The 18,488-nt window shown below is 36.5% G+C and overlaps 1 protein-coding gene across 1 annotated transcript; it reads right to left on the bottom strand.

Moving 5' to 3' along the window:
* Positions 1–380: 380 nt before the first annotated feature.
* On the bottom strand, positions 381–17,152 carry LOC146003712 (uncharacterized). The gene is made up of 6 exons (XM_083142098.1): positions 16,811–17,152; positions 15,441–15,850; positions 14,669–14,808; positions 11,225–11,462; positions 6,171–6,430; positions 381–4,456 (listed from the first exon to the last, which is right to left on the bottom strand). Exons 1-6 carry the CDS (start codon positions 17,030–17,032, stop codon positions 3,396–3,398), a joined length of 2,331 nt encoding a protein of 776 aa, XP_082998224.1. The 5' UTR covers positions 17,033–17,152; the 3' UTR covers positions 381–3,395.
* Between the last annotated feature and the right edge of the window lie 1,336 nt (positions 17,153–18,488).

The raw sequence follows: 18,488 nt of genomic DNA, 5'->3' as shown, positions 1-18,488 counted from the left end.
GGAAAAACAGCATAAGTCCATGAAGGGTAGGCTACAAGAATAGACAAGGAGCAAACACAAACAGTGAATCGCTTCTCTCTGACTGAGAATCAGCGAAGTTGAAAAAGAAGCATAATCATGGCTTCAGATTTTAAAAACAAGTTATACTTTCTTAGAACATGCAGAAAGCAAGAAATATGCCAGGAAGACTTCGGAAAATTCTACACAAGCGCCACTTATCCTGCCTGCCTATCTTAGCACACACACTACTGAAAATTGCATAATAAAATTCGGAGCTTTAGTATTACCATATTTGGAAATATACCTGTGTGAACTGCAGTGAATAATCGATAACGAAAGGTAAGAATTATAAATGAAACATGTACAAATAAAAACAAATATTCAAAGTCAGTAACTAAAATTTATTTGCAACTTAATAATCTGAATGGAAATTTCACCATGACAATCACAAATATCAAATAACATTTTTTTTTACTTACTACAAAATATGAAAACACCATCGTTCAATATTTTTTGTCAAGTTTGCATTGCAAAAAGATATTTGTCTTTGATTGCCATATAAAGTCAACAAGTAAATATGCCAATTTTTACATCTTATTAAAAGTTTAAACTTAGCTTCTTTCTTCCAAAATTTAAAAAACAAAATGTGTATTCTAATCATGTTTGTAACTATCAGTATGCTTTACCCCTACAATATTTTGAAAATATACTTTCTGCATTAAGTACTGTCTTGAATTTTCTGCAAACCACAATCTAATGTTGGGGAAACACTGATACATGGACAAGAAAGGGGCAAAAATATAAAATAATAAAGTACATGCACCCAGCAAGCTTGGCTTCGACATCAAAGCTTCAAAAAATACTCCCCCCTCACTTTCCACTTTTTGTTACTTGCCTAACACACACACACATACAAAAGCACACGCTTCAAGACACTCATATGAGAAGCTCCATAGCCATTGATAGTGAATATCACCATCAAAGGCATTGAACTATCAAGTTAAAACATATAACAGTGAGAAAATGCATTTATACCCAAATGCCAATCTTTATTTATATCAAAATTGCTGACACTAGGGAGCTTGCACACTCAAGTAGCAAGCTACATTTTCATTAAAACTTGCGGAAACAAACAAAACATTCAGACCAAAGTCCTTACGGACTTCAATGTAAATACTTTCATTTGTTTCTACACGTTTCAAACGTTCAGAAAGACAGCATTGCACCATGATGTTAAAGCTCCCTAAAAACGAAAAAAAACTTGAGAAATAATTTTATAATAAAAAACAGTTGATATATAAATATGACAGTATTGTTTGCACCCGTCTTATTACATTATCTGTATTATATATTACGCCAATATTCGTGGTATTGGTTTTAATAATTTATTTCAGTTCCACAGTATTATGCATATAAATGAAATCTGAGCTACCTTCAATCTTGTTTTATTAATGCTACAGATTTCACACTTTTTTAGTAAGAAATTTGAAAAAAATGTGAAAATTATGTTGATAACCCTGTGAAAAGTTACTGGGCAGATTAAAAAAGAATAAGAAAGAAAATTAAATGTTACAACAAAAAAAAAATAAAGCTATCGTGCATATGAAGAGGGCAATGCATTTCTTTTCCAAAAGATAATTTTGCTGAATTTTTCAAAGTTTAACAGCACTATCTCTTTTTAAAGTTTTAAATTACAAACATTCGGAACTTGTAACACATTAAATTGTGCATGGCTGGTATTAATGTTAATGAAAATAATAGAAATATGTTTGCACAACACATTAAGTCACACATTTCAACAAGTTACTTCCCAAAGGGGAAAAAATACAAATGTAACATTCTTTTACCTCCAATAACATTTGTGTAAGAAACATTTCTATATATAATGGATTTTATGTATACATAGTTAAACATTGTAAAACATAGGCAAAATAAGTTCACTGAACCAATCTGGACCTGTATCTTCAGATCAAAGAAAAATAAATATTTGAGGTGAAAGTAAAAATAGTCTCACTGAACCAAACCATAAGTACATCCTAAATGTCTCAATTAGCCAGTAACATTGACATGTAAGGAATATCTTTTGCATGTGTATGTGACATTTAAAAAAATTACTGCATATGTTACAATGATGTAACCGGTCACTTATAAAACTTTTGCACTGCTACAAAGTCACATAAACATATTTGAATTTCGGAAAACTCATGTATTAAAAAAAATATAAGTCTTTGTATTTAATAATATATGTTTTAGAGAATTAATATTCCCACATATACTGATGTTCTCCATAAAAAAACCTTCAGCTTTTGCATATTGTTAAGAAACAAATTGCACTACTTAATGAAACTAAAAATATATATATGTACATTTTTAAATATGTCTTTTATGAGAAGTTATGTCTCTTGGCATTTCTCAGAATCATCATACTTTTCCTAAAGTTACATACTCATCTTGTGATGCAAGAAAAATAGTTGAGGTAAGCTACAACACATCACCTCTTACCAAAGCGACCACAGTCATGTCGTTTAACATGAACAATCTACAATGTACTAAAAATGATTCCAGAAAGCCAGCTGGAATCCTATCTACCGCAGCAAAGGAATGTTAGAACGAGAGAGAGCATGAAATATTCAACCCTCAAAATAAAATATCACCTCTTCTTTTATTTATTAAAATAAAATTAAGCCAAACACAAACGCTGTGTGTAAGTAGGATGTGTTGAATGATGGTTCTACTCCTAACGATAATTAAATTAATATTTAATTAACATATTACCATAACTTATCATCTGCAATAAGATGAGAAGATGCAATGTGTGCCAGACACCCCAATCCACAGTCTTCTGCGGACCAATATACATCTGTATTCTTCTAATACAAACATGCCCATATGTACGGAACACACATTCCAACAGACAAGCAGAACATGTACTAACATTTAATACATATACAGTTATTATAAGTATTTATATATATTTATATATTTGCATGCTAACAGCAGCCACTTCATGTTTCTTTTCAGAATACTTTTCTTCTCTGAGTGATCAGAGATTTTAAAAATATATTTACAAATAAACATGTTAGTTTGTTTCAAAGGGGATGTTTTGGCAAGTCACTCCGAGTGACAATTACAAATATGTACAGAACCTCACTTGAAACAAATTAACATTTTTTGTTACCTATATACAAGAGCTGGATAAAAAGTGGTGGCAACACTGCTGTCACATGTGAGTCTGTGAGCTACGGAATTGTTGTAGCTGATAACAGAAGGTGGCCAATGTGTGGGACAATTACATTGAAGCAATGTAACTGGTGTTCCCGCTGCCAATAAAGCTTGGTGTATGAATTGAAGCAGTGTTGCCACTAATTTTTATCCAACCTATGTAGGTTCCAACATTAAGATTTTGAGAACATTCCAAGGATTGCAGCACAGATCTTCTGAGGGTTTGTTTCATCTGGATAGAGCTGCATCGCAGCTTGTACTTGTTCTGCAGGGAACAAAGACGAAAGATGGTAATACAAGCGGTTGCGTGCCTCATCCGACGTTGACCTTGCTGTCGGGAACGGTGGCTGAGGCCAAGCAGGAGCTCTGCTAGGTACAACTGGCGGAGGAACGGGGGGCCAAGGGCTATTCTCAAATGGGTCTGACACCAGATGCGCATCCGGCATGCCAGCCCCGTACAGATTCAACTGAGGATCCGACGTGCTGCTCAATCTCTGCATATGACGAGGATTTTGAGTCGGCCACTGACGGAAGGAGTCTGGATCAGATGATATTCGAGTTACATTTGGATGATGTGGAGCAGGAAGGTGGTCCCATCCAGGTGGCAACCCAGTGTACTGCGGTCCCGCGCTGTCGTGGCGAACTAACGGTTGACGCTCTGTAAACTCTGCACCACCATCGGGCCTTGGCCCCGAGGAATCATGCATGGGCGGTGGTCCATAAGGTGGTATAAACCCACGCATCTGATACAGCCGTGGATCGTACGAGGGATTTAGAGTCAGCTGTCGTTGTAGTTTGCGATGCAAGTTAACACCTCCCATGGCATCCATACCAGAGTTATTGTCAGAATCAGATATACACTTGGCGACAGCGACATGTCCACTCTGGTCACCGTACACGAGTCCCGTGCCTTGATTTTTGTAGGCCGCATGTTGAGGCCAACGCTCGGAATGACTCCAGAACTGCTGTTGGTTGTATTCCGGGACCGGTTGCGCTGACGAATACGTAAAAGGACCAATATCAACGGAAGCAGAGAGCTTGCCTTCTCCGGCAACATTCTCAACACTTTTACTCTTCGAAACTTGCATGCTAGGCACTGAGAGGTGGCTACTCTCCGGCACATTTGACTTGGTCCGTGACAGTGGTGTCTTTTTAATAGCTGGTCTACCTCCATCCTTGTCTGTCGACGTGCAAGGAAGAGGCAGACTTAGAGATTTTCCCTTTAGATGTTCTCCTGTTAGTTAAAAAAAAATAATATCGAGTTAAGAGTTTGTAGAAAGAAGAAATTTTTAGTTTTACAGGGGCACCAAGATGAAATCTTGAAATGTGAGAAAACTTAAAATACAGGAAAATTTTATAACATGATATATTGCAATACATATGGTACAGTAGATTGCTTTTTAAAAATATATAAACTCTTGTGAGCATGTGTAGCCTATGTAATTCAGGACTTCAACATCGAATAAATATCACAATATAACACTAGTCCACAGGTAATTATAGTATTCATAAACTCTAAAATTTACTGAATTGTGATTCAATTTTTGTAATTGTTTTTCGGCTCTTTTGTCTAACTGCAACAATGAGGATGAGTGATGATATGAAGAAGCGACATTCACAAAAAACACCTACGCTTAGGCATGGATTCGAATCCAGGACCTCTTGTATTGTGCCACGCTGTGCTAAGAACTGCACCACAGAGATCGGCACTTAGTAATTAAAAAATAATAAATAAAAAGTGTGTACAAAGATTGAAAGTATAATGTACAAAAATGTAAAATCCACGTTCAACTGTATGCAATATTTCAGGAGTTCGAGACTACATAACAAACTGCAGGAAAATGTAAAACTTAAATGCTTTGCATAATTAGAAAGTTCAGTTATCTAAGAATAACAGAACAATTTTTCTTGTATGTACGTATTGCTTGCATTCTATAATAATTTCTCTTGTAGTCTACGGTTGTTACAAGCATAAAAAAAACAGTTTTTTGTTGTGACGTTTCAGAACACATGCTCCCCTTCATCAGACATTTATTTTTAGTTTCATTAAATATATACTAGTTATAACAATGGTTACAAATTTTTAACAAAACAGAATAATTCATGATGGATGTGGTAAACGTGGTTTAAAATTACTTACGTGGAATTTAGAAATTTCACGTAAGTTAAAAGAATGAGTTTACAATGGATATTGTCATTATGTAACATAGTAACTTAACTGTGAAACAAGCAGTCTGTTTTATTATTATTTTAGATGAAAATTTTTTACATTTTTAAAATTATAAATCCCAAATATCATCAGGCAATTCAAAATCACCTTCTATTGTACGAAGATTCTTGACGTGTTCTGTTCTCCTGAAACGTAACAAGTAGTAAAGTTTTTTCTTCTAATAATAGTAACAACCGTAGGTTACAAGAGAAATTCTAACAGAACAGTTGCATTGTAATGTACTGTTCAAGAACTATGCCAATTCGTATGCAATTATGGAATAAGAATTTACTCTTTTTTAAATATATATATTAGGGATGGGACCAATTAATCGGTACTCTATCGGTATCGGCCGATATAGGCATATCGGTGTATCGGTAAAATTACCGATTATTTTACCGATCCGATATATCGATAAATATCTTATAACTTATAATTTAGTGCAAAATTCTAACATTTTGTTGTTTTTTTTATGGATAATCTCCATGCCCTTCTTTCTAAAAAGGTAAATGTCTAAATATTCAACTTCTTTTGCACTGCAGTCACCTTGAAAACACGCATTTATTAAGGAGGTCAATGAACCTTTCAGGTTCTTCAAGGACCATTTCTAATTTTATATCGGATCGGTAGAATATCGGTATCGGTAAATTTTATATCGGTACTTTATCGGTATCGGCCAAAATTTCATATCGGCCCATCCCTAATATATATGTACGATTATATCAAAATATGAACGTACCTGGACTTGAATCCCTGCTTCGGATCCCTCTTGCTTTGACTTCTTGGATTTGTTTCTGTGCGTGTTCTACAAGACGTTCCGTGACCGATTTGTGTGGAAGAGGACCCCGCTCCGGATGGTGGAACTTGCATTTGTTACCATACGTGCACTTCTTACCATACGGGCAGGGAGCTAAGGGTTCTGTGCGTTTAGGTTGCTTGCGGAGAAAATTTTCTAGCGTTGGACCTGAACGCCCAAGCGGATCATCAGGAGGCATAAACCTAGGGGGAAAAGAACAAAAAAATATAATTTTTCACAGCCATAACAAGGGGTAGACAAAACTAAAAATAATTCACGTGCCAGTCCCTTACAAGTGATATGTAATTAGACATGAGTACAAGTACAATTCAGCAACGACGAAGAAAGGTGACATATGGTATAACAGTTGGAATATGAAAAAGGGGGTTACAACTCATGGGTACAAGCACTGCAGCCAGTGGTTGTTCATTCAAAATAGAATTTCATAGTGAATAACGGTATATGCCTGTTGCCCATCTTGCTAGACAGAATTTCTTTTTTAATTTGATTTTAAAATGTAGGGTGAGCCCCTTACCATTACAAATAACAACTCTAACGTTGCATAACTAAAATCTTAAAATATTCTCACTTCCGTTAAAAGCTGAGGATGTAAACGGGCACTCAGCACATGTAAGAACAAAAGAACAGGACAACACACAGAATTATACTGGCCACAGGGCCAGTCGCCAGAGCGTTGTTTGTCTGCAAAATGCAGTCCAGGGTGTGCTACATGGAAGATCACCCCTTACACCCCACTAGACAGAAATTGTACAATGGGCTATGCTCATTGCTCACACAGATATATAAAATATACTCTCATAATCCAATGTCGCAAATCATGGAGGAACACACAGAATTGCACTCTCAGTGCACACTGACTATTGGAAACTCGATTTTACATTTTTCAGGCGACTAAGCTGAAGGAATGTGGTAAATGCGGGAAAATGTAAAAATCGAGGACAATTTTACCTCTCTCTTTCTTCCTATAAAAGGAAGAAGAAAAAAGAGGAAACAACATCTTGCTATACGTTGGGACCATCAAGAATGAATGTATAATGCAGGAAAATGTAAAATCCAGGGATGTAAAATCGGGGTTCCACTGTAGTTACGTGAACGTGCAAAACCTTGATACAGTTGACTACAAAACATTCAAAACTACTATCAGTGACAAAAATATTGAGCCCTCGGTTTGCATGCTTGTAAAACTGTACTCCTTGGGAAGTAAAAAGTCAAATATACCTCATTGGAAAGTTACAAGTGTCTGCTTTTGGACAAAAGAAAGACAAAGTGATTGTAACTCTGTTTTCTATTCAGACAAAAATGTTTGTAAAAGTGTAGTTTTTTAGTGTAATTTTTATATTAGTCGAATTCAATTGTGTGTAGCTTCATGTAAAGTGTCGTAAAAATATGACTTTTTTTTTGGAAGCTTGGTTATGTGGAAATATCTCAGCCAAATATAATGGTACTATCAGCTGTAGAACAGCCACAATTAATGATTAATTATGATGTTGCAATCTTGGAAATGGTCAGTGCAATGGTCATGAAATGCATATCAAAATGATGGCATGGAATAAAAATCAAATTTCCATATCTCATTCTTTCACACTGTGTGAATTGAAATCAACAGAGCGAATTGTTTTTCTTGGCAGCCATAACCCGTGCGATTCACATTGTTGATATGAATGCATGTAGAGCAAGTGAGTTTTGTTGCCAAGCGTTTCCATTGCCCTTTACTCCTCGTCCAAGCAGCTTTGACACGGCAAATGAGCCGAAACAATGTGTTACGCAAAGGAAAGCATTGTAGAGATGCCGAAAGTTTCTTTTGTCACTTCTATGTTCACATTCCTGCCATTTAGAGAGAGAGAGAAAGAATGTGTGTTGCGACGTATTTCTCTACGGAGTATTAAAAGCAGATTAAAATATTAATTTATAGCCGCGGAAAATACCTCACAACTTTCCGTATCTTACGATTTGGTACGCAGCATGTCATTTCTTTATTTGCGTGCTTTAATGCTGGAAATTTCCACCAGGTGTATACTTTGCATGTTCGTTGTTTTTCCTCTGAGTGCAGAACACAGCTGATTGCAGTACATACGAGAAGTGTGACAGTAGCAGTACACGCACGAGGAGGTATTGGGTGAGGAACACGGCAACCGCTTCAGTTGCAAGAACAAATGGAAGAACACGTCTCTGATAGCATTGCCAGAATTCTCGCATGAATGTTTGGTGAAACAAGTGTATTGAGATTGCGAAAATGGACAAGTACGTGTTGGTTGAATTGTGGTTGAAATGGTTGTGCACTCATGAAAGTACTCTTTAGATCGTCAAGGAAAGAGTCTGAACATTTTTGAATTGATTTGACTTGTGCCACGTTTTCCACGCTTTGCCTGTGTAGCGTTGGAGAAGCATCAGTTATCTCCAAGTCTGGTGAAACCACGTGGAATCACTGATAGATGAGAAATTATTTCTGCGATTTTGACGAAATTCAACGATGTTTTTGATTGTGCCCTATTAGAAGAATTTCTATTGAAACCACTGGAACTTACGCTTGCAGCTTTCGGACTCACTTCATGTGCATGTATGGCAGGGTATGCACGAGTGCCGTAGATTAGAAGAAAAGTTCCTTTTTGACATCATGAAGTGTTATGACAGGATGATGTTTGTGGGTTAAATGACAATCGACGAGTCTTTCGTGAAGAAATCGACGAGTCTTTCGTGAAGAAATGGTACCTTGGTAAGTAGTAGACGAATCAAGAGATTTTCCATCGCATCACAGAGTCAACCACCTGTAACTAAACGGAAGAAGTTACATGGATTTTGGAAGTGACGCGTCCATTTGATGTTGAAGTCCGAAGTCCATTCCAGAGTGTGTTGCCACGAGGAAGTTTTACATGTTGTCACACATGATTGATAGAAGACGAAGTATTTGGACGAAAATAGTAATTCCGTTTATCTTCCAAGAAGAACGAATTTAGGTATGTACCGTGAATAATAGTTTAATTATTCTTGGGATTTAGTGAAGTGAGGAAATATATTGACATAGAAGAATGAACAAGTTATTGTGTGCGACTAACCTCTTTTGGCTAGAAAAAGGTTGGCTACGTTAAAACGTTGTCTTTCGAGAATTATCTACGTACGTGCAAGCCGTCACGGGTCATCTAATTGTAAAGAGAGCATACAGCGTGTAACGATAAAGCTGGATCTTGAGTCGTTTCTAGCTTTCGTTCAGCGGGAAACAATTCCTTTTCAGGTTTTATTAATACTCTCAAGTTGCGTATCCAATAAAAATTACATTTATTAAAGAATAACCTTTAGTAAACAATTATACAATTTAAAGTGAAAAGCCGCTGAGTTCCCGCTTGTCCTCGGTTTATAAAAGTCAACTTAATACGAGGATTGAAGTGGCACTTTGGATTGTATTTGAAAAAAAAAAAAATTTCTGCAGCTACACACTTTTGTAATGATTGAGTTAAAAATAATTACTGAATATTACTACATTTACTTACATAACCAAAGGCTAGTCTGTTTTGAGATATCTACCTTTGTTCTGAATATAGCACTTTTCCTTCCCCGTTTTGTGACAACCACTTTAATCACTGAAACTCTCTGAACAGCTGACAAAATCCCTTCGAGATGATCACGTCATCAGCTCAGACCCATGCTTCTGGGCACACGTTTCCATATTCCTCACTGCAGCTTCCGGGCCGACCAAATTAGACCCTACAGTTTTCGTGGATATTGAAAACTAACGACTGACAGTCACTGATTCAGAGTTTTGATTTCTTCTTAACGTGATCGCGAACTACCGTTCAGTCGACAAGACTACATTTTCAGACTTAACACGATTCTCTTTCCCACGAGACATATTCCACTTTCAGGAGGGGTGTTTATAGTTCTTTTCGGATATCTCAACAATCTGTTACAAGCGTTGCCAATTTGCACTAATAATATGGATTAAAATGCCACTATGAGAGTTTGTTGAAAGCGAGCTTCCCACTTATCTATGCCATACCCTAATCTTACAGACTTCAAATCATAAGTATTAAGTTAAAATGACACTCCTTAAGAGCACCATTTGCCTAAATGTAAAAAGGTTAATCGTGTTTTAGGTCATGAGGGCATTTTTTTAATACATTCTTGTTCGCAGTCTATGTTTAATCAACATGTTGAGTTAATGACGTGCTCGTATTCTTGGCTTACGTCAGAGCTGTTAATCATTGTTAATGCTTCATACAAGAGTTACCTGATACCTTGGTTGTTCTGTTGTTTGTTCAAAATGAAATTATAATATTGGATGCAGGTCGTTCACTATTCATATATTGTTAACATATTTGTTGGAAACAATAGTCACCTCTTCATTGCATACGACTGTTGTAATAAAAATTGGCAACGAAACTCAAAATTAAGTGCAATGTTTAACCTATATTCCTTATAGTATTTATATTTTATTTTAAAGACCAGCAACACATTAAAGGATAGTTTGTGTGTAGATCGTAAATTTAAGATGACAACGCTGTTTCGGCGATTGAAGTGTTGTTGACGTAATTGTATGAGAGTTCTGCGCTCATTTGACAATGACACGTGCCGTACGATTATCTGGAAAACTAGGGTTCCTGATTGTGAGTGTTCTTAAATACATTTGAGGATACACAGTTTAGATTTATTTGATATCAGAGATTTGAATATCTGGTTGACTGTTCTAATCAAGAGGTGATGCGTAAAACAACATGTCATAGGCCTCACACACAAGAGACTTGTAATTGGTTGGGTATAGGGCATATTCATTCAATATATGACCTCTGGCCACACCTTCCTAATATTATTATTTTGATTGCCCGCCTACAACCATTACAGTGTGTGTGTGTGTATGTGTCAGGCACATATCTACAGATATATTTCAAACCACGTGTCTTGGGAATAATAATAATATAGTCTTACATGTGATAAAACAACCTCTTATTCTAAGGCATAAGTTATTGTCATTCATTATTAATTACCTGTCATTGACGAAGGAATACATGAGTATCCTTTCCTCAACAACTTTCCTAAACTCCGGATTCTCTTGCGCCAGATCTCTGTAGTTGTCATTGGAAACAACAATTCCATCCACATCCGCAGCGAGTCGCAGTATGTACCTATCATCGTAGCACACCATCCGCTTTCCCTTTGTTGATACACGTGAAGGGGTGAATACAAGAAGCCTGTCACGCTCCAGTTCTCGTAGAATTTCAGGATCTGAAAAAATTAAGTTTCAAACAATTACTATCGATAACTCGTTACTGACCAATATACAATGGAGTGTTTCAAGGACCACAGTGTAAATTTATGACTTTTTACTTGCATTTACCTAGAATCAAGTCATACTATGACGTCCAGCATCTATTGGACAGAGCAAGAGTGGTGATCCTCCCACCAACCCACTGGACAGCTGTCCCTTACTGCTCCCACGCAGACAGAAGAAAATGATAATTCAATGCATTTCACATGTAATATTCAGAGGCTTATCAAATTTGTCTGCCCCTCTGAAAATTGATTTCCTCCCCCCTCCCACTTGTTTCGAGCACTGTGAATGTGGGTTGTTGAATGCATAAAAGGGGGCTAAAAGTTGACCTCGATGTTTGATATCCCATTCCTGCGCACCACTTCATAAGGACCTCTTTAAAAATAAACATCCGACATATTTATTGCATCATATCAACAGTTCAACAAACAAACATTTGTCAATCAAGGCAACATTCCCCAACTTCTTTTGGCCTCTGAAATCCCCTGACTGTAACTGGTTTTCCAGATTTGTCACTCCCCAAAATGTATATCTAAAGTGGGGATCATAGAACTTAAGACCTTCTGTAAACAAAAGCACGTGTACCTTAACTGTATTGCAGACTTATGAAAATAAAATACTCCACTTAGCCTCAAGCCACAAGGTGCAAAGACATTCCATTTGTTAAACAACACGGAATAAACAGTGTTTCACTGATGACCTGTTGGGAGTTAAATGTACGTATGTAAAAAATGAAATATCAAAATGTACATCTTACCTGGTGGCAGACTTTTGGACTCGCCACCGAAGTTCCCTGGTTCGAATCCGGGCATGGGTGTTATTTGTGAGTGTCCCTTCATCAATTTCATCTCACAATCACTCATCCTCATCATTGGAATTAGCCAAAATTGGAAGAATAGCGACGCTAAATAATAATAATCAAATACAAAATACAACTAATGACAAATATGCACGTCACAATGATTACATCTCAATGCCACACGTTCCAGTATCCTCCAGAGAGTACCTCAACGTCTCTAAAGTTACAGCATCCAAACGCACACTCGTATGTCCTTGTCACCCCGTTCGAAAATGCTGCTTTATGCAATAAAAACACCAAGGGAAACTAAAACAGCAACTTAGTAAAGCATTTCCCTGGCAAAGAAAAGTGGTGAAAGAAGTCTGTAAGATACACAAATATTTTGAGGTAGTCACATTGTCTTGTACCCTACATACAAAGGAAAATTCATATTTGGGGGTGAATTCTTAAATATTGTCACTTTTTTCTCTCCCTTGTTGAGGGGTGTTTCTTTTCATTCAACCTCCCCCACCCTGTTGGCCTGCCTCACCCTCATCGTCACGACTCACCCTCCTTCACCCACAAAAGTATTCCGGAGTGTGAACACCTTTGGATTATAGATCGGCTCCTCTGCTGAATCAAGGTAAGAAAATACATTACTTGCATGAGAAAGAGAAAGAAATATAAACAATATCTTTTTAATCCTCGGCTTATCTTTGTTTAGCTTCCGCTAAAACTGGTGGTATATTTGTTGCACAAAGGAGCAAACAATATTCTGTATGTCAACAATGTTTGGCAATAACTTGGTGGAAGGGGCAGCAAAAAAACCAAAAGCCTTGAATTTACTGAAACTATTCTCTCACTCTCTTGAAAGTTGTACTTTGGTGCTGTCATCATACTGAGAGAGGAGGGGGAAGGGGTATCTGTTAGCCCAGTGTCAGATAAATGGGACTTTTGGCGTAGAAAAATATGTTCATTCTTGAACAAGAACACGTATTTAATCACTTCTCGAAAATTTCTTATACTTCAATGTGTAGATCTATCAGTTAAAATAAAAATACGTTTTTCCATGTTACGTAAAATTAAAGGTCAGGTGAAGTCCAGTGAACAGCATATGATGGCCACGGCATTCACGAACAGCTGACGCAGAGTGATACGTTACTCAAAGTGAGACGGTTTGTTTACAGAGGGTCGTAAGGTTCGTGATTCCGACTTTACAGCCCTATGTAGTTTGCTGCACTCTCTTTGCATTCACGTGTCTAGTTGGTTACAAAGTATAACACTTGAGTAGTCTAGTTAGTTATGAACCTCTAAACTCTCAATTGAAACTGCAAATGGAATAGATTAACTGCAATTGGAATAAGGAAAGAAAGATAAAAGGGGAAAAATCCACTTCTGAAAAGCCAACTTTTCCTCATGAAAATCCATTGAAAAACCAGCTTTTTCACATCTCTAGCATAACGTGACCTTAAAATAAAACTCCCAAGAAACGAAATATCTTCTAATTGTCTAATCACACAATATTTTCTTGAGGAAAAGAACAATTACTACAGAAACTGAAAAAAATGATTTATCATCCAATGAATAATGTATTTCACTGTATAATTATCACATTCTGTTTTCCAGACCCAAATCAGATTATGAAACCAGTGCTAGTAGCTTAGAAGAAGATTAAAGTCCATACTTTGCAACCTGGTAATAATGTTATATTTTAACTGCACTGCACAAATCAATAACCAATGTGTTAACTGTTTTCTCAGACCGGAAAATATTTGCTAAAATGCACGAAGTAAAAAGGTGCATCGATTTGGACTATTCAATTTTAATGTATATTCACAAGTATTCCATTCATCCTAATCTTGCACCAAAGACAATTTATTACAATTACAAGAAGACACAAAAAACCTTCTACTACATGTCAGTTAAGTTTCACAATGCTCTCCCTCTGTCTTTAAGGCAACTGCCCTTTTTAGAATTCAAAAGAAAAGTACAAAAAATATTAACCGATAACTGTATATATAGGGTAGAAGAATTCTTTGAAATTAATTGTATTAGGTAAAATAGTTATGATTGTAAAACAATAATGTTAGCAACTAAATTTATGTAAGTGGTGTTACGTTTCTAAAATGCTTTTTGGATGTTGTTTTTTTTTGTAAGATCTATAGATACTTTATTTGTACATTTCTGACGATTGTAATACAAGTGATGTTCTCACATGTTTCTACAATAAAAATTATTATTATCTAGTAATAGATGATTTATGAGTACCAGTAATGCTGGCAGTTTTTTTGCACAAAAAATTACATCAAATCTGCAACAATTATACAGTGAAATACGGTGTTCAATGATAAATAAAATATACAAGAATGTAAATTGCCTCACCTGTGACACGGTTATCAGATCGTGAAGACTCCTTCCTCCATTTTGGCACAAACACAGTGATCTCTTTGTGACCTCGGGACCTGAACCAATCGACACACAACTTAATGCCCCGACATGAAAATGTTTCCTTGTTTCCATGACTGGGAAAAAAAAGAACGTAAAAGGTTAATAGTTAAGGGAAACAAATTAAATTCACATAAAAAAACTTTACAACTAGTTTACATGTCTTGCAGTTACGGAAATTCCGTAAGAAATTATTATATTTTGAAAACTGGCTTGTGATTATGCATCTAAGTCACTGTCGTCTGAAGCCTTTTTCTCACTTGAAACACTTATTAGTGAGGAAGGAAAATATGCACGTACAAAGGCGATCAAAACTAACCTGTTAGTGACATAACAATAACAACACACTAAGCATGTACTTAAACGTTGCCTAAGCTATTCATATTCACATGAAAAAATATTTCACATTGAAGATACTGTAAGTACATGGAAAACCTGTTCAGCATGTGCATATAGACATGGATGGAATTTGATTAATGTACAAAATGGAAATATAAAATGATATTTGAATTCCACAATCAGAAATTTCAAATTATAAGAAAAATGTAACATGACTGAAATAAACAATACAGAAAATCTCTGATATCAATAAACTAACCTTGAATTTATATTTAAAAATGAATAAAACCAACAGAAATCTAAAACTTTCAAAATTACATGTTCTTGGCAAAATTATATAAACATGTGACAGAATTATACACGTGCTTACCTCATGGCTACATTACTCCCATCTATCACAATAAGACGAAGATTCGAAGAATCGTCCTGAGTCGTTTGAAGCTGATCCGTCTCTTCATCATCAGCAGGAAAGTCAACAGTACGAGATTGAGCACCTAATTTTATCAACTCCTCCAACAATTCATTTTGTCCTGGATTTGGTCCTAGTTTCTGCAATGCTGCTTGCACCAGAGGTACAGTGTAACCCAATTTCAATGCAAACTCTACCCTGGCATTATAACTTGATACATACTCCGCATACTCTTCACCCAAAGTGTCTGAAACTGTTCGACTGACATCGTTGTGACTCTCCACTTCAGGATTGTCGCAGTCAGAATCATAGCTGGAATCTTCCCCTCCACAGGATGTTCTATCATCCTCACAGAGAGATTCTATGTAATTCTGTAATGAAAACAGATTTACAGACTCAAAACAGAAGCAATCAAATCAAACTAAAGAATAAATATATCACTGTCTTGCGCTTCAGTATGTTGGAAGTTGAATAGAGGACAAGGTAACAGTTAGAAAATAAGTGAATGCAACTTAAATGCTGGATCTACAAGAGGAGAGAAATATAAAATCAAAGCTACTTATATCGGAAATGCCATGGCAAAGCAAAATAATATAGCATTTGTTATATGCACGAACGATAGTTAGTTACTCCTTGGTTGCTTGCATTTGCAACCTGTAATTTCAATTTTGAAATTTCACACATTATGGCCTCTGCCTGAAATACCAGTAATGCATCATTCATCATTTTTTTTCTGTACACATCAAACTAACACAAATTCAAAGAGTAACATTTTTCTGCAGCACTGAAATTACATTTACTTACAATAAAACATTAACTGTCTAAAATTCTCCAATGTTTCCCATATTTACATTCTTTGACTTTCTAATTTCAAGGGCACACTATTCTTAAGTTCTCCAAAATTTTGACAACCTATATCCAATCAATTCATCATAGATCTATCAAACATAAATACACATATTCGTATTAAATCTTATTAAAAACATGGAACTTTCATTCAATATCGAACTTTCCATTCAAACTCCTGTAATACTGGATGTAAAAATTTGGTTTGACAGTTTAATATGTCTGGTCACGATTTGAGTCAATCTTATAACGGCTTATTTGCGTATTGAGTTGAACATCTTTTGCTTTTTGATGGAAATAATACTGAATCGAGAGAAAAATTACGAGAATGTCACAGACTTTCACAGCCCACTCGACCTCGATCCGAAATCCTGTTTGCCCTAGACCTACTATTGAACTTCAGTACATAACAATTTCTCGTTTGAAAATACGTAATTAAAATTAACAACTGACAAGTCACCAAGCACTATGAGATGAAAACTCACCTTAACTTTCTGAATTATCTCGTCTGGAGCTTCATTTCGATCTGATTGTTCTCGTTCCACATTTAGGAACACGTAATCGGAACCAGACACATCCTGTTTCTCACTTGCTGGTTTTTCGGTCAATCGCACAGCAAATAATGAATGTATTTTATCCGCATTTTCCTTAATAACCCGAAGATTCTTCCGTTTCATACGTATCCTTAAACGTTCAGATTCATCCATGTCTTGAGGAGGTAACCTCCGATCTTCAAATTACTTCATACTGGACATCTTCTTGAAAGATTTTCACTTCAACCTGCACCTCCGTTCATCCATATTGCTTTCTTGCTACAGTGCTGCCGCTGTGGGCTGCCCTCAAACGAATAACGGCAATAATTAACCTTGTCCGTCCAGCTGCTTTCTGCGAATGAGGATGATACCTTCCAGGCAAAAATTAAATTTACCCATTCATTGGGTTTTTCCATGAAGGTACATTTTTTTCCCCTTTATGAATACGACTTAACAGTTGATTCTACCCAGAGAAATCAAAGTCATACATATATATTTTAAATAGACTCCACCAGTAGCTTAAACATCCAAGCATCGTTTGATTCCTTGTTTTTTATGTAAGGTTATTGTGACAACCAGGATACAAGAAGTCATTAATATGCAAAGATAATATGATGCGGCCTCTTGTTATCACAGATAAGGAATACTTATATTACTTATAACTGAGGAACTCCTTCAGCAGGGGTGGGGGAGTTGCATAGAATTGTAAAAGATAATGAATGAAATGCGAGGTTCGCTTATCGCTTTTAATGTGAACCGGATCCAGTGATTTTCAGTTTCTTGGAAATCCCCGGCAGTGATCTTACGCGTCGAATACAGAAAAAACGCAGAGGCAAGTAAACGTGCGTTCACTGAAAAAACATTATTTTTGTAATTAAATAATCCAGGTTCGATTCATGACAATAGCGAAACGTCAATATACATAGACAAGGCGGGCAGTAAAACGCATTTTGTAATCATTTTACTGTAAGTGAGAGATAAGATAATGCAATTCACTTATGGCAAAGGTTCTTGAGCGACCTCCGCGGCGGAATCATTAGCACAGCGCGCTACAACGCCACTGCTACGGGGTTCGAATCCTGGCCTGAGCATAGGCGTTCTCTGTGATACCCCTTCATACATTTCACCACATCATGGTTAATCCTCGTCTTGCGGCTAGCCAAAGTGGAGGAAAAGCTACGCAAAATAACAAGTGTCAAACCAAATTATATTTATGCAGATAACCTGATCGGTACTCTACCAACAGTCATGGCCGGCTCTACACTGGGTGGCAAGCTCAAGGGGGCGGCAAAATGTATATAAAATGGAAGTTGCATTATTTGAGGCAGTTTCGTCTTCTTGGGCGGAGAAAATTCAAATTAAATCCATTTGCATATGCAGTATAAAGCAGAAACGGATAACAAAAGCAAAGAGTAACTGCGAAAGAAAGCGGTGCCGAAAGTTTATATTAGTTGTCCTCTTACAAAAGCAGCTATTATTGTTTTGTCTGTGAAAATGGTAAGCAACGTCTACTATGCGTGTGCGGTGCCAAGTTACAACGCTATCTGTTTCATCGCGCACCAGTCCGCCAGTCCTTCGCCCGTCGCATTCAGTGGTCGGAAATAGAGCTGCATTGATCTTTGACGTGTTA

Source organism: Lepisma saccharinum, chromosome 20, assembly GCF_977018435.1.
Source record: "Lepisma saccharinum chromosome 20, izLepSacc3.1, whole genome shotgun sequence".
NCBI lineage: Eukaryota > Metazoa > Arthropoda > Insecta > Zygentoma > Lepismatidae > Lepisma > Lepisma saccharinum.
This window is presented reverse-complemented; position numbering and strand designations above follow the sequence as displayed.